General features: G+C 40.9%; 1 protein-coding gene across 6 annotated transcripts in view; it reads left to right on the top strand.

Moving 5' to 3' along the window:
- Nucleotides 1-25,716, top strand: part of PCDH15 (protocadherin related 15) — a 695,403-nt gene that overhangs the window by 400,098 nt on the left and 269,589 nt on the right. For 3 of the 6 annotated variants that reach the window (XM_065068175.1, XM_065068178.1, XM_065068170.1), the window contains 2 exons: nucleotides 11,820-11,834; nucleotides 12,539-12,604. In XM_065068175.1, the coding sequence (XP_064924247.1) occupies nucleotides 11,820-11,834; nucleotides 12,539-12,604 (81 nt within the window). The remainder of the gene's footprint in view (nucleotides 1-11,819; nucleotides 11,835-12,538; nucleotides 12,605-25,716) is intronic. The other 3 variants (XM_065068177.1, XM_065068168.1, XM_065068169.1) reach the window with 1 other exon arrangement.

The raw sequence follows: 25,716 nt of genomic DNA, 5'->3' as shown, positions 1-25,716 counted from the left end.
TAGGAGGGGAATAGTCTTTGCTACTCAATGCTAAGGATGCATTTAAAACCTACAGAAGTAGCTGAGACACTGAGGAGAGCTGCATCTGACAGATGATCCATCGTCATCTCTGCCCTAAAACAGGCTCTTTTGATAGTCTTTGCAATAAGAAGCTAGACTTGCATTTCATGTTAATTTACCTATAGTTGTCAATACCAGAAGCAGATCTGTGAAGTGTTTTTGTGATGTTTCTGAATTGTTATCTTGGGAAGCACAAAGGTACCAGCACTGGGTCTGGTTTAGGAAATGTTTTCCATGTCTACAGCTCTGCCAGTGATCAGCGATAGACCGAGAGGGATTTTGACAGTAATTGGTGTGTCCTGTAAGGTGTTTATTTTTGAAACTGTTTTCTAAGTAGGTAAAAATTGAGCAGTAAATATTTTAAGAGTTTGGAGTCATATTGCAAGGGATATGAAACGTCTTTTTCAAAGCGGTAAAAAAGCATGGACTCTCTCCTTGCTATTTATCTGTTGCTTGATGCGAAAGGTTTCAGACAGCAGGTGTTGGGCTTCAGTTTCACTGGCGTCATTGAAAAAGAAAACACACAAAAATGATCCTGTCTAAAGTTAGTTGTTTTTTTAATCTAGGATTGTAGTTTCCTTCTTAAATAGATGCTTCAAAAAGAGGCTTAAGTTACACTTTTGTGCTTTTTGCAAAAGGTTTGTTTCTAGAAGACGCTTTCACAGAATCACAGGGGTTGGAAGGGCCCTGGAAAGCTCATGCAGTGCAATCCCCCCATGGAGCAGGAACACCCAGATGAGGTTACACAGGAAGGTGTCCAGGCGGGTTGGAATGTCTGCACAGAAGGAGACTCCACAACCCCCCTGGGCAGCCTGGGCCAGGCTCTGCCACCCTCACCAGGAACAAGTTGCTTCTCATATTTAAGTGGAACCTTTTGTGTTCCAGTTTGAACCCATTACCCCTTGTCCTATCATTGGTTGTCACCAAGAAGAGCCTGGCTCCATCCTCCTGACACTCACCCTTTATATATCTGTAAACATGAATGAGTCCCCCCTCAGTGTCCTCTTGTCCAGCTCCAGAGCCCCAGCTCCCTCAGCCTTTCCTCACACGGGAGATGCTCCACTCCCTTCAGCATCTTGGTGGCTGCGCTGGACTCTCTCCAGCAGTTCCCTGTCCTGCTGGAACTGAGAGGCCCAGAAGAAATACTGAAGAAGGTATGAACTCTGCACATAACTTTTCTACTTCCCCTGCCCTGTGGTGTGTCCTTTTTATTTTCAGTCAAAAGAACTGGGAGGTGTTTTGTGGATTTACCTGAAAATGTAAGTAATAAACTGGGCAACCAGGAGGACAAAGTACAACTTGTATAGGAGTGGGTATGATTAGCGTTGTAGATGGGAACAATTTTAATTCCAAAATCAAATGTATCATTTTTTGCTCAACAAAATAGGTCTCAAAAGTGTGTGTCTACCAAGAAGAAAACCAAATAACTCTTTGTAGCTATTCAGCATTAAAGTCCTTATTGCTTTTATAATTAGCTCCGGTTCAGGCTGTTTAGCCACAGACTTAGATCTATGATGGGCAGAAAGTTCAGGCTTCAATTATTAAATCCCTCGGACCATAATTTATTAAACAGGTACTTCAAAGGATGACACTTTCTGTGAAGTCTTGTTACTTTGCATTTTTCATGGCTGAGGAACATGCATACGGACGTGACTCGGGCAGCATGGAAGACCTGCACTGTATTTTAAGATACTTTAGCCTCTTTTTGGGGAAAGAATTTTCTGCCTGTGACTGGGGGGTTTCCCAGGATTTCCCCAATCCCTGGCTAATTGATTATTGTACCTATGGATGTGGCAACATTCCTTGTGCAAAATAAGTGAACTTTATGTGTGAAGCCACAGGAACTTGACTGTAAGTAGGAAGTTCATTACGTGTTGTTCCCTGTATTGTCGTACTACATGTCTGCGTGGAAATATGCTTAAAAAACAGATGTTGGGCTTTTTTGGTCACTAGTATTGGATGCAATGTCTTCTATGTGAAACACAGAAACCTTTCTGCTTTCCAAACCAAAGCACAGTGTCTTTCTTAGCCTTCAACGGTGACTAAATAATGGTTTAGTCAAGACACGTTATCGGGGTCGATATTATAAATATGGGTCAGTCTTCGGTTGTGCAGATGGTTGTTCCTGCAGGGATGGAGCAGGGGATGCTCCAGCATGTGGTCAATAATCAACGGAATCCCGAGACCATGGGACGTGGTGACTTCTCCTCCCAGAACAAGGTTGTGTTTGCCAAGGAGAAAGGAGGAAATTTGTACTGCGCTGTTATAATTAAAACGTAGTTGTGGAAGTCACGAAGCAACTTCCTCACCTTCTGTCGCTGCTGCTGGAGGTCTTGATTAAATTACAGGAAGATGTTGATCAACATTGACTTCATTATAGATGTCACCAGAAGGATATTTATAGGCACAAGATGTAAATGCTCACAAAATTGCTAGTTAATTACCCGAAACATAAACAGCTCTACAAGTGGCAGCTTAATGAGCGCAGCCTTGTTTCGGTGTGGGTAGGTGTGGGGTACCCGCTGTACATTCAGCACAGCTGGAACCAAGTGGAATTTTCTGGAATATTTCAGCATACTTGGCAAATAGTGCTCAGTGTGGGAGAGGTGACTTCAGGGGAGTGACACAGCTGCTGCTTGTTGTTCTGCCACCAAATCACAGAATTGACTGGGTTGGAAAAGACCTCAGAGATCATCAAGTCCAACCCCTGGTCCAACTCCAGTCCATTGACTAGATCATGGCACTAAGTGCCATGTCCGATCTCAGCTTAAAAACCTCCAGGGACGGCGAGTCCAGCACCTCCCTGGGCAGCCATTCCAATGCCTGACCACTCTCTCTGCAAAGAATTGCTTTCTAACATCCAGCCTCAGTTTCCCCTGGCAGAGTTGAAGCCCATGCCCCCTTGTCCTATTGCTGACTGCCTGGGAGAAGAGACCAATCCCCACCTGGCTAGAACTGCCCTTCAGGTAGTTCTAGAGAGTGCTGAGCTCAGCTCTAAGCCTCCTCTTCTCCAGACTAAACAAGCCCAGCTCCCTCAGCCTCTCCCCATAGGGCTTGTGTTCAAGTCCCTTCCCCAGTCTTGTTGCTCTTCTCTGGACCCGCTCCAGCACTTCAATCTCTTTCCTGAACTGAGGGGCCTGCATCTTGGGTTTGTGCTTAATAATGTGTCAATGTTGATGATGTTTAGGGTGAAGTTGGGGTTATAATCTTAAGAATCCAAAGGGAGCTTGAAATGTCATGTCAATGTAACTTCAGTGTGTTTTTTAAAGAAATTTGCCAAAACTGTAGTCTCAAAATGACAGTTCAATAGTATTCTCAGGGTGATGTAATATTTTAAAATCTGCTTTAAAAAAGGAAAATATTCCTGCGTATGTAGAAAAGTTTCATGAAGTTTTGTTTTGTTTTTTCCTAAATTTAATCTTAAAATTCTTTTTAGTGCTGCTTTCTTTTGTCCCAGCTGATTTCCATCAGCTCCGTGCAAGTCAAACTTGTGTATTCTGTGTCTGTTTTGTACAAGCAGAATCTGGGACTGAAATGGGAGGAACTGCCTGATCACTAAACGTTATTTCAGTGGCAATGAGTCTTAATATTCATCCTGAAGCCACAGATCTACCCTTTAGGAAGAAGGGAAGCCTAAAAGCGATGAGCTTGCATATAGGCAGTTTAGCTGTCTCCTCGCCCATGGTTCAGTTAATAAATGCTAATCCCACTTTATTTACATGTAACGAAGTTTGAACAACATGAAAGGTTACAACTATCTCCATCAGCTTTTGTTGAGGTTCTTGTACTAATAGTTGAATATATGCTTTTATACAGCAGTTAGCATGGCCATGACTTTAAAATTTGCTTCTAGTACCTGGATTCAGTTTAATTCCAAGTATTAAATACGTTTTCATCCTCTTGTACGAAATTTTTGTCTTAAATGCATCACAGGGGTAATAGGGAAAATGCAATTTCAAAAACACTGAAAACAGCATGAAATGTTAATGGTCATTGTAATGGTTAAAAGCAGGTAGGACTGACTTTGGAAGTTTCAGCACTTCTGAAGATATTGCAGCTATTCTCAAGTAATCCAGTGCATTTTAATAGGCTTGAAAATGACTTTTGGTAATAGCGATTTTAGAAGCTACTTGGCACGGTGTTGTATTTTTATGTGGTTTACAGTGTTTTCAGGCATAAGTATGATTTCTAAAGATGCTGTCAACTCCAAATCTGCTTGTAAAATGGAAAGTTGTTTCAATCTTAAAGAATATTGCCCAAAAGATGGATGGTAGCGCATTTTTCTAAAACTGTTACAGTAAAATAGCGATCCATGGCGCTTGCAGGGCGATTTGCACATACCAAACCCTTCATAGATATTATATCTGTACAAAAAGAGTTGGAAGAATGTAAAGCTACAAAAGAAATCAGCTGTTCAGGTTGCATATTCCGTATATAAGCACGTTCTCTGAGGCTGTGGGAACAAGAGCTTACAATAATCCTGGTTTATGTCCTTTTAGTACTTGATTCTCCATCAGCCTTTTTGTCCAGCTTAAAAACAAAGAAGAAGAAAACCCCAATGTAGCTACCGTCAGATTTTAACATTTAGATCATCTTTCCCTTGGGTCTGAATTTCTGAGGTGTGAATTTTAGAGCAGTGCTTAACGGAGCCAGTCTGGATCAAAGGACATGAATTCAGAGTGGGTTTAAGAATTATCACTGACGTGTTTGAATCAAACTCAAGTTTACTGTCGTTCCTTCCCCGTTGGTACAATGAGAGATGTCTGTCAGGAAGAGCTCAAAATAGGCTGTGAAAGCCCTTCTTATGCTATTTTCAATACAGAGCAATTGTAGTACAAGCCTGCTAATGTAAAGGTTATGCCAAGCTTATCCTAAATTGCGCAGCTGGAGTTCCCGATTCAGTCACACAGGAAACGAGACAGGACAGTTTCCCCTTAAACGGGGTTGCTTAGTTACTCGATTTAAATGTATGGTTCTATGTAGCTCTTCATTAGGGAGCTTGTTCTGTAAATGGAGATGCTTAGAGAGACTCTTTCATGGGCTTTTTCTGCGAGTGTTCCCTGCTGAATGGGCGGTGGGAGTACAGAACGTGGAGGTGAGTGGAAGGGCTTTCAAAGGGCTGTTTATTTCATGAGCAATCAGGCATTTCTGAGAATGAAGTGCATCCGAAAACAGAGATACATTTTCCAGCAGGTTTAAACGTGAGCTGGTTTAACCTCAGAGGATGCCACAGGGCTGTTAGAATTTCAATTCTTTAATTTCTTGCAGCTCAAATTTAAATAAAGCAGAGAGCACGCTATCACTTTCCCTACATATCACCAAGTCCCAAGTGCTTTGTTGGGAATTTCAATCTCTAAAACCCATGGGCTTGAGGTTTTACTGCATTCATTGATATTCTGTTTTGTGAACCACTTAGCTCTCTTGGAACGGGCTTTCTCAGTAGCTCGTACCCTCCCCAGCGATGCAGAATCCACCCTCATGGCACTGCCTGTTCTGGCAGCAGTTTAGTAAATCAATTAGTGCAGGTGTTTTGGCTTTGTTCCATCGCACATCCTTTGTGTGGCACATGCACAAATTCCCTTTGATTTCCAGTCAGTGATCAGACAGAAAATCATGCGTCTGTTTCTTTTTTCATGGCTTCTCATTAATTTCTGATTTAAAATGGCCACTGTATTATTAGCAACTCAGGCTTGGGGACTGGAGTTCAGCGTTTCTTGCCGCATATCTCTGAAGACTTTTATGCAAGTGTTTTATGTGCTTAACAGTGCAGAAGATAGGGGGTGAAAAAAAGGCTTTTAAATACTTTGACTTCCCAAACATTTCACAAGCTCTTTTTTTTCTTTCTCTACATAGATGGGAAGAGTCAGAGTTGAAGAAAAGAGTATGCTTTTAATTAAGACTGCTGCTTAATGCTCACTGCTCTCACTGAACCAGGGAGCGCTGCTGAATATTGAGCACAGATTCCTTTGTTTTATTCTCACTAGAGCAAAATGAAAATGCGTATAAATCCCGAGGGAAAGAAAACTTGAAACATCTATATTTTTAGCCCTGCTTCAGGTACTAGGAAACTCCCATCTGTTTACTGAGGCTGTTCTCTAACTCTGCCCCAACTCCTCAGGGATGTCGTGGTGGTTTTTGTGGTACCAAAGGACTTGCCAGTGCTTCAGTCTTTGTAGAGGTTGACTTCCCAGCAGTTGGTGTGGAACCATCCAAGGTTTTCTCCATAATCGTGGGTATATCAAATAGTTCAGCTTCATTGTCTCCTTTGGTGCAGGGCACAGAGCTGGTGTAGTGCGGGTTGGTAGCCTGAAAACCATCACTTGTGTTCATCTGCGGTAGTTTGAAAAGGGGTTGGGCTGACTGGGCCTGTACGTTGTTAATGTGCCTTATTGTTGTACTTACACATATGGCTTAAAACATGTCTCGGTGCGATTTATGGTGATTCTGAGGCATCCACAGGGCTCTTTGCTGGAGGCTCCATGGTTGCAATCAGCCACAGATTCCTTTGTTTTAACAATGGAAAGTAATCTTAATGTTAAATTTTCCATGTTACCATTTTTGTTACTCATAGCGCATAGTCCCCAAAGTGGGTCAGAATCCTGAACTCGCTTCAAGTTATCGTTTGCTGCAATATTTAGAGGAATATTCTTGGAATATTGCTCTTGTAGGTTGTGCTTGAAGATAGGTTTGAGTTTTTCCTGTGGAACAAATACAGTTTTATTCGGTGTGTCAGAGCTGTCAGGCCTTAATTCTGTCCTTTGAGTTCACAGCTTTACGGAAAGCTATTGGCAGTGTTACACACGTCACCTTCCCAGGTGTTTTCAGCTTGCATTAAAGGGTACAGGCAAGTACTGAGTAATTGTTTAGTGTTCTGGACTTCCTTAGTACAAGAGAAGTGTCTGAAGCATAAATACAGAGTGATTGCATGGAGTAGTTTTTCTGACTTGGGGAGAAGGCCTAGGCCGGGAAGGGATTGATGTGAAGAGTAATAGAGCCGTCTACAGTTACTGCCCAGGTTTAGAGCCTGATCTTTGTTTTAGTGACAAGTTAAAGAATTAAATTTTGTTCTGTGAACAAATAAAATAATTTCTTTCAGTAGTTAGTGAGCAGAATTTTATTAAATAAGCAGCCTTTTAAGTCACGCTGTGTGTCTGCTAGGAACTGAGTCAGTTTTTTGAGATTGCCTGTTGTACTCCCTGTGACTGTTTAAATAAAAACAAGCCAAACTACTTATCTGAATATATAAAAGCAAAATTGAAGACAAGATAAAATGTGAAATAACTCGGAGTAATAATTGGGTGTTTCTGAAGCAGCTGGAAGAAGAGTTGGTGATTAGCATACTGAAGTGGGTTTTTTTTCCAGTTCTAATTTCAGGAGCGCTTAGGAGGAGATGACAGTTATTTCACGGAATAACATCCCCGGAAAGGTTCAGGTTGGCTGTTTGTTTTCCAGGTGAGCGTGCTGTGCTCCCTGCAGGGCAGCTCACTTATTTTTTATTGTCTTTGTCAAGGTAAAACTCCTTCTGTCTTTGACGTGGTAGGAATAAGTTATTGAGCTCTTCTTAAAGCTGTGCACTGTTACTGGGAGCACAAATTCCAGCTGAAGTGTTGTGGGAGACCTTTTTTTGTTGTAGTCACTTAAATTTATAAGGCTTTGTGTGGCAAGTAATTTTCACGATTAAACTTTCAAGCAGTTGCCGTCGTCTGATTTAATGATCAGAACGGCCAACTTGAGACACTGCTCCCAACTAAATCAAACGTTTTCTTTAGCTGGAATTAGGGATATATGAAGTATGAATGGGTATTTTGAGTTTCCCACTAGTTGCATTTAGTAGAGGGATGTTAGAGGCAATTCCTGATGGCAGCGACTACCTCTGAGTTTGAGTCTTTGTTGTCAGACAGCTGCTCAATGTCCGTCTTTGCAAGTGCGTGAACATGGGGAGATATTTGGAGTTGAAATAAAGTTCTCCAAGTAACGTAACCCTTGGATGGGCTGTAGCTCTGCGAGGGCAAGGATGGGGTGACAGGGAGGTGACCCAGCCGCTCTCCCTGGGCACAGGTCGGGATTAGTCAGGTTGTTTGGGCTCGTGCTGTTTGGCCTTGCCGACCATCTTACCTAAAACAGGGTTTCCTCTGAGCCATCCAATTAAAAAAAATTAGAAATAAAAATGATGATTAGCCGTCAGAATCAAAATGAATCTGAGGCACGTTTTATGAAGAGTTTGTTACATAGATTTTTGCTTTGCTCCTGAGGAGACAGGCCCTTCATTTATCTACCTTTGTCTTGATCGTATAATTGTAAAGCAAACACACCAGTTAGATGAAACAGTGAAGTTAATGATGGGAACAAAAATGCTTTTCTGGAAGCTTTTAGGTAAGCCTTCCTAGCTTGTTGTTTTATTTACCGAGTTTTATTTGCCTTACGCCTCCTGATTTTTGTGCAAGGTGCCTGGGGTAGGGGAAACGCTGCTATATGGTGATTACATGTGAAGCTCATTTGTGTGTGGTGCCTTCTCTACCTGTCTTGAAGTGCGTTCAAATCAGTGTGATTTGACTTCCGTGACTACTCCATCATGCCCATGAATTTCAAGGACAACTTTTTGTTGAGAACATTGGAAGAAATAAATGTAGGAGCAGCAGAGCGTGGTTGTCTGTGGGGTGGCCCTGCTGCTGCTAGGCCTCTCTTCAAAGAAACTGTGCGATGGAAAGAAACCATCCCATTCTAGAAGTTTTATTAAAAGTTTGAATTGTTAGTTAGGTACAGTCAGTATTCTGGTAACAATCTGTGGAGTGAAATTGGAGTAGTTAAAATATCTTGTAGATTTATACCGAGGCCCACAGGCAGACACAGGGCACTGTAAAACAAAAGAGCGGGAAAGTAAAGTCTTGCGTAAATATTTCCTTCCCGAGTCACGTTTGGTGCTGCAATTATCTGTGCTTGTTTGTGTTGGATAAAGCAATCTGTTACTGCCAAAATAATTTCTCTTGAGGAACATTTCAATAGAACTCGAGAAAAATGTCTCATAATATCACTGAGGAGCATATCCTGTAACTTCTCTCATTAGTGAATGAAGGTGTGTTCCAGGATTTACCTTCTCTGCCAGTGTGGGCTGGAAACACACTTTTTTTTACATTTGTGTTCTGGTTTTGCTCTTTAGCTTAAGCAACTCATTTTTCCTCCTTGATATTTACCCAACCGCATTTCTAGAAAGTTTTCCTAGACTAACCAATTCAAACCTCTGTCATCCTCCATAGGATGCGTTCTCCATCCTCGTGATGGCAGGAATAACCTTTCTGTGCCCCTGGCTCAGTCTGAAGAGTCTTTCTTTGTGTATCCAGCATTTCCCCCAGGTCTGGCTGGTGCTGCTGATACAACAGCACTTCAGCTTCTTGTGTTCGAGGTCTTGCTGCAGATGTTTTATGTTTTATAAGGAAGAATAAAGGTACCACCCATGTATTTACAACACATCTTCAAGGTTTTAAATTAAAGTTCTTGTCTTCCTTTGGATTGGAAGTTTGTATAAGACGACAATTTTAAAATTATCTGTTTTGTTGGGTGGTGATGAAGGTGAAACTATAAGGCTGTGGCATCATTGTAATTGGAAGTTTGTATAAGTTTGTATAAGACGACAATTTTAAAATTATCTGTTTTGTTGGGTGGTGATGTAGGTGAGACTAAATAAGGCTGTGGCGTCATTAGGTTCAGTCTTTGAGAAGGGGCGGGAGAGGTAACAGGCATCTTAAAAACCAATGTGATATTGGGCTAGTACTGACATTGAAATTATGTGAAACTTCTATATGTGCAATAAAACTACACATTTTTTTCAGAACGTTTTTATTGGTGCTATGAAGGTAAATCACAGCAAAGTTTCTTTTACACACCCTGATTATTTTTTTTCTCCCCTAGCTTCTTTTCCTTGAAATTTATCTCGTAAATTTTATTGCCTCACCTGCTCACACTTGGAGTAAATCCTCTGCAAATTGACAGACTTCACTGTATATTCTGCCTTTTCTTCGAAAATGCTGAACGTAGATTTAAAACATACCAAATAACTGCTTTGATTATAATTCCGGAAACCCAGATGTTTTTGATGGAAAACCAATCCTGCGAAAAGGCTGCTAACATGTGATTGACCTGTAATTTTTGATAATTTGCTTACTGAAGAATAGAAATAGATGTTGGCCTGGTTTGGGTGAGCTTTCCATTGAGTCATCATGTAAACATAGATGACGGGGAACAAGCTCATTCGGTTTTCAAAATAATGCTGATTATTCTTTTGGTAAGGCATATGCAATTTTGGGGATGAAAAGTTATCCCTGCTTTAGATTTGTGTACGGTTATTAGTGATAGTTCAGTCGTGAACAGCAGGACCGGTGGTGAGGACCCAGGTCTCAGTAACAGTTTGTATTGGTGAGCGGCTTTGCCCTAACGAAGAGTTGGTTAAATAGTTGTGCAGTGAGCCAAGGCCTCAAAATCTAGAAAACTGTCATGCATGTCTCTGGAAAAGGTTGGATTTGGGTCTGGTGTGTTCCTCTTAATTTTATAGCATGCAGTAAGAACAGGAAAAAAACAACTCCTTATTTCATGTAGATAGGTAAACATTGCTTGTCTTCCCACAGAGTGTGTGTGTAGAAAACTACGAGGAAATGGAAGGTGCAGTTTTTCAGATGATCTGTTTGTTCTGTTAATGCCTTCAAAACAAAAAGCTCTACAATTATCAGCAGGAAATAGTCCACTTTTATGTATCAAACTAGAGCATATAAGGATAAAAGGAACAAATCCTGAGAATCCATTCAGTAAATAAATGTATTTAGCCTGCTTAGGGTAGTGAGCCAAGTGGGTTCATGGAACTACAGGGGGTGCGTGGATTCCCACACGAGCTCGCTGTGTTTTACCTTCAGAGCAAGGTTAAAACAATAAAAAAGTAACGACAGTGTGACTGTTATCGTTAGTGTGAATTCAGGTGTTGCTCGGACTGTATATCATGGGTGTTCAGAAGCTTGGCCTTGCCGTTGAAGTTGCTCGAGGAGATGCCCGTGCCACCAAAATGTCCTTCAGAGGCTTCGCCTACACAGAGATTCGAGTCAACGCTTTGCTGTTTTGATCTGCCTTCACAGGTCTTGTCTGGAGTAATTACAACCTGTAATTAGCTGCTACGCAATTCTTTTGAAGTCGACGGATGTGTGATTTTTACCATCAGCTGGGAAATAGCATTTTACCTTACCTTGTGTTTAGTTTACCAGTGATTTTCTGTTGGGATTTTTGTGTAAAGTGTTTAGACGTCACAAAAAAAGCCCAATACAGTGATACTCCAGCATTTCTTTCCTTGGGTAGAAACCAGTTAGAAGCTGCTGTTTCTTACAAATGGGCTGTAGCTGTCCCCACGGCCGGGGTCAGAGGAACATCCAAATGTCTTCAAAATGCAGTGCTCCGTGGTGAACTGGGAAGGACAAGGGTTGCCTTTTATCACACCGTTTCGGTGGGACTGGGAAGGGCTTTGAAAACAAAAAGAGCTGCTTATTTAACTTTTATTTCTGCGTGCTTTAAAGAGGTAATACTTTTTTCTGTTTAATGTACAGTCATCACATGTAGTATATATGCTTTTGTATCTTTTAAGACTACGCCTATGCATTAGCGAGCTCTGCATGTACTGCTTTATGTCTTTGAACCTATCTTTTGAGTAAAGCAACAAAATCTTACTTATTTTCTTTCGTTATTCTGCTCTGCTTCCATTGATGACTGTAAACTTTTGACTCCAGACTGGCAATATGAGGGTAAGATGGCAACATGTAACTTCCTGAACATTGCTCGTCTGTTTTTAGTTTTCATTTTCCGTAGAACGTTATTAAAATTCTGTTCACTCTCTTTGATTAGATCCTTTTGTTGCAATTAAATTCAAATTCTGTTTGTTTCTGTTGTGAAGCTTTAATTACGATTTATGCCTTTTGATCATTCCTTTGTTATTTCTTTGGTTTAAATTACCGTCATACTATCTCTGTCCTGAAGGATTTCTTCACTGAGATCACTGGTAGTATCTCTAGAGCAAGACAGGAGCAAGTTCATAGTGTAGCCGTCAAACTGTATCGTGGTGGGATGTGGTGATGGTTCACTTCAATGTGTGTGCTTGTTAATGGGAAGAAACGCTCATGTAGGAGATAACAGAACAAACCGTGTTCAGTTTTTGCTGTTTACGTATCTGTTTTAAATATGGATCAGCATCTGGGGTGTTATAAATCCTCTGTCATCACGTTCACCCTTACTCTGTAGAGCTGATTTGAGTAAGGGTTAAGCAAACAGCTCAGATTTTGATCCTCTGTGAGTGTAACTTAGCTAACAGTTGTAGCTTATACAAACATCATGTTTAAGTGAATACCTGTCTTCAGTATACTGATTATGCTGACTTGCTTTAAAGACAGCAACAAAACCCCCAAGATTCTTCTTCTTGAACGAGAAATAACTTCTCTTTTCATCTTTGTAGATTGCAAATTGGCCAGAACAGGTCCTCCAGCCACAATAGTTCCCATCGATGAGGAAAGTCGGAATGGTGAGTGCACCTCGGTTCTCCGTGCTGTCCTTTCGCTTCCCTGCGGTGGCTGCTCGTGGGGCAGCGGCGTCTCCGTGTCCACCTCATCGAATCATCAAATAGTTTGGGTTGGAAGGGACAATCAATCAAAGGTCCCGTGGTGAGCAGACCCCTCTGCCTCGCCTTGCAGGACCAGGCTCTGGGAACCCGTTAAATGGGGAAAGGCGACAGCGACCCAAAATGTTGAGAGATGTCCTATCTTCCTGAAAATCATACTTTGTGATGACTGTGATCTTTGACTCCAGATAGATAGCTCTTTGAATGTGTTTTAACAGGTATTTAGACTACAGTTACTTGTAGCAACAGTCGTTTAGCTCCCTTGTTGCTAGTATGCCAGCTTATAGTTTCATAATTCTTATGTTACCAAGGGACAAAGTGCTGGCCAGCCTTTGTTTTGATGTGACTAGATACGACTGAATCCTCCTTTCTCTGAAGCTTGTTAGTGCTGCTGTCTTCTGGCTCTCACATGCAGCTTTTAGAAGGTTGCTTCTTGTTTTGCTCCAAGTTTAGTAATGTAAGGTTATGGACCCCTCTGAAATGGCAGAATTTGCTTGCATGTAGTCCTGGAGATTTCAAAAGAAAACGAGCGTCTCCTATAATATCGTACAGTTCTCTAGTTGTTGATCTGTTGTTTTAGCATTGCATTTATGCAGCATGCTGTAACGTGATGAAATGCTTTACCCTATCAGAGTTAATGCTCCATGATAGATCTTACTCTTCAATAGCAGAACTTCTCTATGTAATCTGTGCTGCAATATTAGTCAACTATCATTAAAATATCTTGGTATATATGGTACCTAAATAAGTATTTCAAGAGTCTTGGATCAATTCTGTGGGTTTTTTCCTGTATCTTTTTTCCAGTGCGTGTACTATAGAAGGAGTCTCGGGATTTGATGCTTATGAAATAATTGTATCTGTAGCACCTTGTTGGGAAAGGCACCAAGTATAGTTGATGATACATGGGTAGTGCTGGCATGTTTTATAGCACTTTATTCTTACAGGCCAGCAGCACATGTCTGGAGAATGTGGGGTGACCAACAGCCCAAACTTAAGGCTAAATGCTGACCACAGAGTCATTGGAAATATAAACACAAAGGCAGGGAAATAAAAAGCTTTCAGCTTTCAAATTGAATGGCATAATAAATTTATTTCCCAGCTTTTTAATGCTTGATTCAGTGTTTGCTAAAGCACTGAATTTTTGTTTAAGTGTTACTAGTTCTGCAAGAAAGATGGTTAAATTGAATATGGTGGGGAGAGATGTGAATTTCCTAAGAGCTTTGCATGTGTCTGCGATCATTTAGTTTAGCTGTGAATTCTTGTGAACCGTTATCGCCCCATTAAAGAAGTCAAATTGGAAGTAGAAACTTCACTTGGCATTGTAGTTAAATGGGAACAACACGGCTCATGTGTAAGTCACAATATGTGTTAAGTAACTGGATCTCATGCTCTGTAGTTGGAATGTCCTTAAACCTTTCCTGTCTCTGTTGAATTGGGAACTTGTGTCCATGGACATGCACATGTGTATCGGGGAGTTAGAAGACTCATCATGTAACACGGTGTTACCTGGCTGTTTTCTGCATGCAACTGCACCCATATTTTTCTTCTTTTGGCCTTGTTTTGTGGTCGTGTTCACCAGGTTACACCAAATGTTTAAAGGTGGTCTCTGGCTATGCCATCGGTGTCACAGAATATTAATACACAATTGTTAGTTGTGTTCTTTCAATATGCTGATATTTTGGTTTCTGGGCAGCCACTATTGTATCCTAATGGGTGCCCTTTATTTGTGTGACACTTGGTTTTGGCTACAGTACTGATTTGTGTTCTGCAGCACTGCCCTCGGCCCGTTCCCTTACGCATCTTGCACTGCAGCTACAGCTTGAAACAGCTCGCAAAAGCAGCAGACAGAGCTGATTCCTCACCACAGGACCTCAGTGCATTTACAGAACGACCCTTTACACTCCATAGAAATGGTTTGGTTACGAGAGCTCATCTCTTGTAGCCTTTCATCCGTCCTGTCCGTGAACCCGTTTAAATCGTAACAGGTTAGAAATGAGGCAAAACAGCTTCGCCACCAAAAAAAACTTTTAAAAATTGTGAGCTGGGAACAGACAGAGGACACGGGGGGTAATAAGGAAGGTCAGCTGAAGCAGCGTGTTGTGACAAGACAATGTTTTAGTGCCAGGTTTTGATACTTTGGGAGCGTTGTTGTGTTATAGAGCATGCAGCCTGGAAGTAAAATCACGGATATTGATGCCAGGATCAACAGGGTGAGTGTATTTTGCTCTGTGTGTGAATTCACCAGAACTGTTTATTAGAAAATGTTTTGAATGGTTTGCCATTCAGTCTCAAAATTGGCATTATATAGTTGTTAAAAGTGATAGAGAAGCTGTAGTGCTAGACATTTGGATGGTAAGCAGAATATATGTTATACAACACTTGAAACGACCGATCCAGCTTTGTGTTAGAGTTGCCAATAGATGAAGAGAAACAATCCATCTATTTTTGTTGTTAGATATACAAATATGTCTCTAGATCACCTAAAGTATGAAACCTAATGAGGTTATTTTAATTCTTCGCACTACGCTGGAGCTTCTAAAGGTGTATTGTTGATGTTGGAGACTCTCTTCTAAGGTTTTAGAATGAAGATCTCAAAATAATAGCACGGATGACACCTCCATGTGACACTTCATTCATCCAGTGCATGTATTCTTGGAGTTCTGGTAAATGAATAAACAGAAAATCCTCCTCTTTAGAAGGGTATCTTGAGTTCCACTGTGTTGAATGTTGCTTCTCAGCACATAGAGTTGAATAATTCCTAATATGTAAAAAGTCTGGACATAAGGAATAAAAATACTTTCCCAAATAACTCGTCCTTGTTTGCAGAGTGAGACACGCAGTCAGCATGGCTGACCGTCAGGGATCTCCTGGAGAGATCAGCATGGATGGGAGGATTAGATGGTTTCCCACCCCTGGATTAGTACATCTTTATGTCAAGTACTTTAGGTATGTTAGATCCACAGTCATGTTCCTGTTGAAGAATCCTAGAAGGGGTGAGCTTAACATTTCTTAAGGTACAAATGAATTATTGTTTTCATTTTTCCCTTGTTTAACTGAACGGGTGATAGTACTTGAGACCGCATGAACGGTAAAATTTAATGCTTCTAGGTGTTCTTGCCTATCCTAGGCAAATCAGTAAACGTTGTTCTGCAAACAGGTGGGAAGGAGCTTTCATGGCTGGAGGTGGGTTTGGTATCGTTTTTATATCTTCTCACCCCCTGCGCTCTCAGCAGCAATCTCAGTGCCATCACTGTACAAATCCCCACCGCTGACTCCCTGCGGTGGGCGATTAAATGCAAAATAGGATACAAATATGCAGGAAGCCAGGCTGTGGTTTGGTTTGTTTGTCTCATTTTGTTTGGTTGGTTTTTGTTTTGTGTGGGGATTTTCTGTAGTACTATTGGAGGAATTTGTTTTCAGTTTAATTGAATGTAATGCTGGAGCAATGGACCTGATTACTGAAGCACATCAACAACATCACTGCAAATTTCCATGCTGTACCAAACTATTTAAACTCGTTTTTCAGGGGCAATTGATAGTGATTGAAGAAGAATGTCTCTAGAGGTGCAAAGTCTGTAGCCTCTCTTCTGAGACGGGCTTAAGTGCACTAGTACATTTCCTATGAGCTGTGTGATATCTTCTGAACAGCCATTACTTAATAAAATTTTCAGTGACCACTGGTGTGGGCTGGAATTGAACCAACAAGCCTTAAAGATGAAGGGTCCTGCTGTCCATCTCCTGTGTGGATCGTGCGCTCATTCCAGTCTGGCTGCCTTAATTTTGGCTAAGGGGAAAAATTGATTTAGTAAAGTAACACTTTTCTGCTTTGGGAAGCCGCTGGTGGCTTAACACAAGTGTATTGAGAAAAGCATTTCTTAAGGCTTCTGGCTCTGTCATCTTTTCTTACTTTTCTGTTCCAGAAAAATGGTGAATTGAGGATGAGGAGGACCACAGAGCCACACAGTGCTTGATGTATCTTTATGAAAGAAAAGTCATCTGGGTTTTACTGTTTCCAATGATAGTGAGAAAAATGTGTCTCAAGTCTGGCATGTTTGTTTAGTTGTGGAAATGGAAAAGAAACCAAGCTGTAATATACCACAATTTTGTATTGATTTTTCTTACTTCCTCTTAAGAGTAGGTTGCAGACTCTTCACATTTAGCTTTGACTAGGTGCACTATTTCTTTGGGAGCAGTTAACAATTTAATTTCGGTAATGGACAAAACCCAAATTATTAGTGTAGGTGTTGTTGATCATTCATTTGAAATGTTTGTAGGGTGAAAGCGCTTTAGTGGCTTTCCAGTCTCAGTTGTGCAATGGTCTGTATGCCTGTCTGTCCACACATTGACATTTCTCACATCTTTAGACAATCTTACAGCTGCCTGAAGAATTCATGAATGTTTTTCACCAGCTGTGGAAAGGATTCCTTTTCAAATATATCTTCACCAAACTGCAATCTGGTTTCCATAGCAATGGAGACGTGGTATGCCGTTTGTATGTAGGGTAAAAGCGTAAATTACCATAGCTGGTAAATAAACCTTTAAATGCAATATTATCTTCCTGTACAGGGGAAAGAGGAGATGAATTAACTTGGCTTCTAAACCACTGGTTGTCTTAATTGTAGAACTAATTGCTCTTATTGTACAGATACCACCACTTTCTCAGGTCCCACGTGTATATCCAAAAGTGCTTAAATAAGTCGAGATGCTTATTGGCTGAGGATTGCAGATAAGTAACTTCTATCAGAAGAAGTTACCCTTTCAGGATGTTTTGGACCGATTCTAACCAGAGGAGTGGATGTGCACTGATTAGCGCATGCCACATGGCTGCTACTTAGGACCAGAGGCTGAATTTACCACATCACAGAGTGCTCTGTGTCCTCAAATTTCTCCGTAATGGGGGAAAATTGGGTAGTGTGCCACAGGTTAATAATGTATTTTTAGACTATTCTGCTTTTTTGCATACTTGGTTGCCAGACAGCAAAATTTCCTTCTTTAATATTCAGGGATACAGCTCATTAAGAATAAGGCTTATTTGGTCTTAATCAGCTGTCCCAAGAATCATTATCAAATGCAACAATAAGAATACTATCAGAGCATAACAAATTTATATTACAGGAGAGACTAAATTGCCTGGAAGAGCGTAGCTGCTCTTCTTGGGAGGTAAGAAGGCTTAGAATTGAGCAGATAGAAAGCGCTAAGTGCAAGAACTAAAAGTTAGAAAATGCACTTATACTCAGCTCATAAATGTCTTCAACAAGATAGAATACGGAATATTTTTTGTTCTAGCTTGTAGTTGTGGTTTTCCTCCTGTTCTTCATGTTAGCAGATGGCTCAGACGTGTTGGTGCTTAACTTGCCGTTTAAATCAAAATGTAAACTAGTGCGGGAGAGTATCGCTTCATAGCTGAGAACTTGATTTAGTTAATAAATTCATGAGATGGGAAAGGAGGCCTAAATGTATGGAAATTATTTTTGTTTCATTTGGGCCTGTTTGTTCATTTCCATTCTGAAGTTGTACATTCTGAGGATTTTGGTGTTAATGATTTCATCAAAAAGTCGTGAATCAATTTGGTGTCTAATGGTGGTTTTATACCATAGATTTAAATTCACACTCACGTATTTTTCATGGAGGACAAATGTGTAAAGACTAAAAAAGCTGTAAAATAGCTGAGCTTATTATTCCACTTCTATTCATGAGCACAGACACCAGTAGTGGCCGGATGTAAGCACAGCTTTTGTTCAACATCTCTACAATTCTCCTTTTTCAGTACTTTTTCTTAAATTATGTCTTTTAAGAAAAAGTGAAAATACCAAAAAGCAGGAAATAATTTTGGGTGGAAGAAGGGGAGAAAAGAAGTCGTCTCTTCAGAAACTCATTCATTTGTTCTTAAGGGTAGAAAATACAGTTAGTGACAGAGTTGGAAGTATTTGAAATACTTGTGTGCTCTAGGAGTAATTAGCAGATCAGGCAAGAACACAGGTCTTCCCTAGTATTGGCGTTTAAAAGGCCAAAAATTGGGACTTGAACTCCATTGTGTGGTAGGTGCAGTTTTTGCATGTAATGATTATGCTCTGTAACACTGAGGCCTTTTCCAAGTGTATTTGAGATTAACTATTTTAGTGGAAATTTTCCTCAGAGTGATCTAAAATTTTCGGAGCAGCTCATCTTTGACAGTTGGAGTATTCAGAATAAATTATTCAAGTTCTGATACTCGATCCATTCCTATTCCCAGGCTGTCAGTTTGCCTTTCAGACAAAGAACCGGATATTTTGGCAATTCCTTTCATACAGTTTTGAAACACTGAATGTCATTTTACCAGCAATATTCTTTACCTGTCTTCTCCTTCACAGTTCCAGTAAAGCAGTGCAAGAATAGGAGTATTTAATACATTTTAAGCCTGTTTAAAATCAGTTTGCTTCTGGGAAGCGGGAGGTGACTGCTGTGATCAGTCCTCTGGTAGCAATTGCAGAACTGTTGTGTCGTGCTTTGTGTTTTGGTATCGCTTTACTTTGGAGTTACTGTTTATTAACTAACACATATACCCACCAGAGATTAACAGAGAGCTTTATTATTATTATTATTATTATTATTATTATTATTATTATTATTATTATTATTTTGTATTCCTTACAAGCAAAGAGGGGGTACCAGCGAACTTTGGAACAACGTGGTTTTGAAATCCGTGTTCACAGTGCATTGAAAACAGAAGCAGCGTTTCTTCCCGTGGCATGGTTTTGAATGCAGAATACGGTTAGCACAGGCTAGGTGTTGATCTGCGTATTTCATGGCTTTTTGTTGTGCCTGGAAGTGAGTACTGTGAAAATCTCTTCAGGAGCAGGACTACCATGTATGGCTTAGCCCCAGAAGTGAGACAGTGCATGTAAATATTGCTGTGCCTTACTTTCACCGAGTGATACTGCTTTTACTGGCAAAACTTGCAAATCTTGCCAACTTCTCCTTTTGTGAAACCTTTCCCCTTGTGGAAACATGATTTACATGTTGCACGCTGCTCATCTGGAAGAAAATCTCCTCCCCGGAGCATGTCCCTGTCACGGTAATGGGTATTTGTTGCTGTCACACCACCCGCCAACACGGCGGCTGGTCTCATCTTGTGTTCTCTGCCTGGACTAGGAAGAAGCTGCAGGCGTTACACCTCTTGGTGCTTATACCACCAAGAAATACTCTCACTCCCCAGTAAGTGTTCATTTGGTGAAGTTGAAGTGATCCACGCGCTCAAATTCTGGTGGTGGCTTGGGACATTTTAATTAGGATTCTTCATAATTTTTTGGAATCTGTTTTATTGCTTCCCCACCTACCCCAGGTAACGTATTTGAATGAAGAAAATGATCTGGCTGTTGCAGAGCTGCAGTAAAAATTCTCTCTGATCTACGAAAAGACATATTTTTGTTGAATATAATAAGTTTCTTAAAATATTAATTTGAACAGTTGGTTTCAAATCTTGTTTCCATGGTAATAAAGACAGGTAAGGTATTCAGTGCCTTTTAAACTATTTTACTATCTCTTATTTGCAGGAGTCCTTATGAGATGCCTTCAAAATGTACAGGGAGTTTTGGTCTAGTTTTATGCATCCAAAGTAATTAAATATGGAGAACCAACATCATTTAGTGGAAACTACATTTGTCAATAGGTATCTTTATAAAAAAATAAAGCTTGTAAATGGTCACATCCCAGCTGCCTTATTTTACTTTGCTCTTGCTGTGGAGTTATGTGTCTTTACAACACAAAGTACATTTTTCTCCCTCAGATTCTCACATTTTGAAGCAGGTTGCTCTGAGAACCTGAGCGATTTTAGCTTAATTCCAACTCTAGAATGCTAATAACGCTTAAGTTACTGCTTGTTTTGAACAGCAGAGTGCTCGTGACAGTAAAATAATTCAAGAAGTTATTTGATTTCAAACCTTTCTTGGCTCAAACACAAGTCACATTTGTTGATTTGTTACCTGGTCACACGTGGGAACTCCTTGTGTCCTTTTAGATTTTCAAAGTCACATTAATCAAGCCAGCTCTAATATTCTCTTTTATTCCCTTCACATTTGTCATTGTTACTGCTTTCTGATCAAGTATTTGCTACTTTTATTCCGTGTTTTTCATTGTAAGCCTACGCTATTTTAAGACCCGTCTGGATTCGTTGCCCCTGTGTAGAAGCCAGGTGGGTTATTGTTATTTGTGGAACCGTAGCGGAGGGGCCGTGCCTGTGATACTGAATGTGTTCAGAATAAAAACGTCAAAATGACACCAAACTCCTCCAGAGTGTCAGGCTTGGGGGCATAAATTTTTTTTCTTTCCATAATTATTTGATGCCAAGTTCTAAATCAGCTCAAATGTATATTAGTTCTTTCAGAAGAATAATTATACGTGGCTGCTGGCAGGCATTAAGTTTTATTTTTCGGGATGGTTTATGAGACCAATGAAAAATCTGGCACACATTGCTGCTGAAATGCACTACTGAGCATTTGTATTGGGCCTATTATTTTGTCACTGTCACAACAAGGTGAAGCTTAAAAGAGCAATTCTGTGATAAATTATCTTCCGCACGAAGAGTTATAATCGTTTTGGGAAAGGGCATCCCCGAGGAAGCCGACAGCCAAGGGAACCACCAAACTTTTCAAGCGTGTCTGTGTGTTTTGATAGCGCTTTATTTAATATATATATTTATTTTTTTAATTACTGGTTCCGATAGTTTTGCAGCCTGTGGGTTGCTCCCTATGTCTTTTTCCAAGAGGTCACTTTGCACTCTGCTCACCCCATGGGCCCCTGGGGAATTCACACTGGGCTTTGCTTCTTTACTCAGTTCACCAGCGATAGTTATACATCCCTCACTTGGATTTCCTTTTGCATCATGTTGATGGAGCTTCCAGGGTTGTTTTTCTGTCTTTTTTTCCTATTTTTCCCTCATCTGGTTGTTCTGTCGTTTAATTCTGTTGCTTCGAAGCGATAGAAATTTCAAAGCAGAAATTCCAAGGTGAAATTTCTCAAAGAAACGTTGAGTGGGTTTCACCTCACAGTACCGATTCTTTCCCACTTCTTTCTCTGAGGACTTGATTCAGCTTCGTTTCCTCGTTTCCTTTCCCCAAGTGCTCTAAGCATGTTAGTGTTTTGTGTGGCTTTGCTCTTCCTTATTGCTTTGTCCTCTGTTCCAGACGAGCTGCTCGTGTGTGTCAGCACCATGAGCCAGCACTGGGCCCTTGTGGCCAGGAAGGCCCATGGTACCTGGGGGGAAATAGAAGGGGGTGGTCAGTAGGTCAGAGAGGTTCTCCTGCCCCTTTGCTCTGCCCTGGGGAGACCACACCTGGAATATTGTGTCCAGTTGTGGCCCCTCAGTTCCAGCAGGACAGGGAACTGCTGGAGAGAGTCCAGCGCAGCCACCAAGATGCTGAAGGGAGTGGAGCATCTCCCGTGTGAGGAAAGGCTGAGGGAGCTGGGGCTCTGGAGCTGGACAAGAGGACACTGAGGGGTGACTCATTCATGTTTACAGATATATAAAGGGTGAGTGTCAGGAGGATGGAGCCAGGCTCTTCTCAGTGACAAACAATGGTAGGACAAGGGGTAATGGGTTCAAACTGGAACACAGGAGGTTCCGCTTAAACTTGAGAAGAAACTTCTTCTCAATGAGGATAACAGAGCCTGGCCCAGGCTGCCCAGGGAGGTTGTGGAGTCTCCTTCTCTGCAGACATTCCAACCCGCCTGGACACCTTCCTGTGTAACCTCATCTGGGTGTTCCTGCTCCGGCAGTGGGATTGGACTGGGTGATCTTTCGAGGTGCCTTCCAATCCCTGACATTCTGGGATTCTGTGATTCTATGAAACCGGCTGCAGTTGTGGAGGGGAAGCGCATCCTTCAGTAGGTTGGGTCCAGCTGAGTGTCATCGAGGTGCCAGTACTTTTGAAGCCCACGATACAGTTCTTTACTAAATACATACACAAATTTCTCCAAGCGTTAAATATGGTTTATTCATTTAAAGATACAGATAAGAAAAAGACACTGAATACATACTAGTAGTCCCGTTTCTCTCGGCATTTCTTTACTTTTTCTACTTTTAATTTTTTTCTTTGTGGATTTGTTCTTTGCAATGCCATATTTGACATATTTCCAAAAAGGTTTTGATCTCTTTTCCGAGGGAATCCAGTGGCTACAGTGTTTTAAGAGATGAACGTTTTTCTTACACTCAGTCTTACGAAGAATATTTATTACCTTTTTAATCATTGGACCTTTTCTTGAGTAGGAGATTTGGAAGCTTGTTTGGTTAATATTAGCTCTTGATCGGATGTGAACTGCATGTCCGTGCTGCTGAGAATTAACTTTCTGGACCAGATTTCTTTTATTTATTGTATTTTATTTATTTTTAGTAACCTATGGGTAAGTTACAGCTTTAACTTTCAGTTTAACAGAAAACACTGATTTTGAACACGGACTTAGACTAGACGGCCTCCGGCAATCCCTTCAAAACTTACTTATCTTCTGATTCTGGGCATACACTAAAAACTGCCTTATTAGCAAGCAGGATGGTTTGTTTGTAATGCAAATTTATTTTAATTATCTGCATCTTTTGGGGCCATAACATTCTACAGTCTCCTATGTTGATTATTAAGGAAAAGAAAAATAAATGAGATTGTCTGCTCAGTCTGATTGCTGTTTACTTTCCTCTCTTACCAACAGCTGTAAGGAAGTAATATTCACTTTTTCCTCTTCATTGTTCCCAATTTGTTAAGATTAGAATTGGTACAATATTGAGACATAGTAAACTTGAGTTTCTGTAAATATCACCCAATATCTAAGCTTGCTTGAAAATCTCTGGATCAAGATGTTATTGAGAGAGACAAGATTTCGATATGTTAAATGACCGGCGATGTCCCAGGGGAACCTTTGGCTGTAGGTAGGAATAACACACACCTTGTGGCTGTTGGCGTTTTGGGGACATCCAGAGAAGTTTATGCTGTGGATTGTGGAGGACAAGTGGAAATGGTTCATCTTTGCCCATCGTTACAAGTCAGAGCAGATCATCTTTTAATTCCTGACATAGTTGAGAGTCGAAGTACTGAACGTTTTGCTCATGATCTTATTTGCTCATTTAGCACTGCTTAGAAAAGCTTTGGGGAGTTAGTCCAGAACCTGAGCCCTCTATGTGCGTATTTTTCTACATATTTGGGGTGTTTGCTGCATTAATGGAGGGCATTCATATGAGATTAAGAACAACACATGCTGTGCGTATCTGGTGCCAGCAACCTCCAGGCAAAAATAATTCGTAATTCAGGACGTTTTGGTTTATTTGAGTTGGATAGTAAACTACAATGTCCAAAGGGATGAGACCAGCAGAGCTCAGCGTCAGGGATGTTCTTTCTCACAGCAGAGGAAAAGCTGGTATTTGAAAGGTTTCAGGATTACGAATGTCGCTATAGCTCTTCAACTGAATTCATATTCATAGGGGTCAGTATTTAATCTCTATGCTTTTAATATTTTTTCCAGTTTAAATAATGCTATTTTAGGAAATAAATACCATTTTATAAGATGCTAAAAATAAGCTGGCTAGGTGAATGAGATTTTTTGCATAACACTTGGGATATAGATGGGAAACGGAGAAAGGGCTCAATCAAGAGCGAAGGCTTTGATCAGGACACCAGGAAGAGAAAGCTATCAAAATCTACTTGACCTGGCCATCAAAATATATATTAAAAAGAATAAAGTTCTTCAGCAAAGAGAAGAAAAAGTACAGATGAAGTGGGATGGCTGTGCTTGAGGGAGAGAGTGAAGGTTACAGGTGGTCTTAGATATTGGCTCAAACCTAAACGCGCCCTTGGCGTGTGTTGAGATGGAGGAGGCAATGGGAAGGGCTGCATTTCAGTGGGTGGAATTGAGGGGCTCTCTGTCCCCCGTGCCGGAGGACCAGGAGGGAAAGAGGATGATTTTCATCCCACAATAGGGAGACAGTTGATACATGAAATCACAGTCGAGATGATGAGGATTTTAATAAATCTTTCAAGCTTGGCAATAATATATTATTGGAAAATATATTGGTATATGTCTTGGCTGAACAACAACAAATACAGTCAGCTATTTTAAGGAACAGACATTTAAGTTCTGATTTCAATAGTACGTGAGAAAAAGTAAAAGCATGGCAGGAAATACAGTCTAGGTAAAATGAATACACTGCTCCATACCAGATGTGACTTTAGTCTTACAACTTCTTAGAACAGAAATAATGGTTTAAAACAAGTCGGGTTTTGTGCACAGTTGTGTATGAGCGAGAAAAGGGCTGCAGAAGCAGCAGCTCCAGTGCTGTTGGATGGAGGAGATCTGGTTTGGGCCCAGGCGTTTTTAGCAATGGCAGCAAGAATCCCCACGTCTAGTCTGTTCTCCTGCTTGATGTGAGACACAATTTCATCCGGTGCTTTCCGTAAGAAACCTGAAATTGTTGGCTGCAGGAGCATCGTGTTTGCGCCGCCTGCGTGTGGGGGAACTCGGCAGATGCCGGTTTGCTCTTGTGTTGCTTTGCAACGTAGGATATCAAACAGCGTTATTAATAAGCTGTATTCAGAAGTGTCAGAACTTATCCTCCTTTGGTCTTTTAATATAAAATTCTCCTGCCAATCCTGGTGGCTGGCAATCATCTGTCTGCAAGAGCTTTTAGGCAAACCTTCCTCCTCCCAGTCAGGCCGCCTTTATGAATTATTGTTGTCCATGGCTGAGATCTGGCTGTGGAGCCTGTTCCAGGTTTTTGCAACATATCTTAATTCCAAATAGTTTTCTCTGCTCTGAGGTTTGAAAGCTGAAGCCTGCCTATCTCCAGAAGCATCTGCCCACCATATCAGTAAATTTTTACCAAAGACGGTCGCTCTTGTTCTGTATTTCTTCTCTGCATTGCACATTGTCGAGGGTTTAGATTATGGGGTGACAATAAAACCCTGGCAGATGTATTGTTAACCTCCTCTTCCTCTGCTTCCCCCTTTTTCCCCCTCCCTCTCCCCCCCTTCCCACTCAGGACAGGCAATTGGGAGGGA

Source organism: Columba livia, chromosome 6 (assembly GCF_036013475.1).
Source record: "Columba livia isolate bColLiv1 breed racing homer chromosome 6, bColLiv1.pat.W.v2, whole genome shotgun sequence".
NCBI lineage: Eukaryota > Metazoa > Chordata > Aves > Columbiformes > Columbidae > Columba > Columba livia.
Note: the sequence above shows the minus strand (reverse complement) of the source record. Positions and strands in the feature narration are given on the sequence as shown.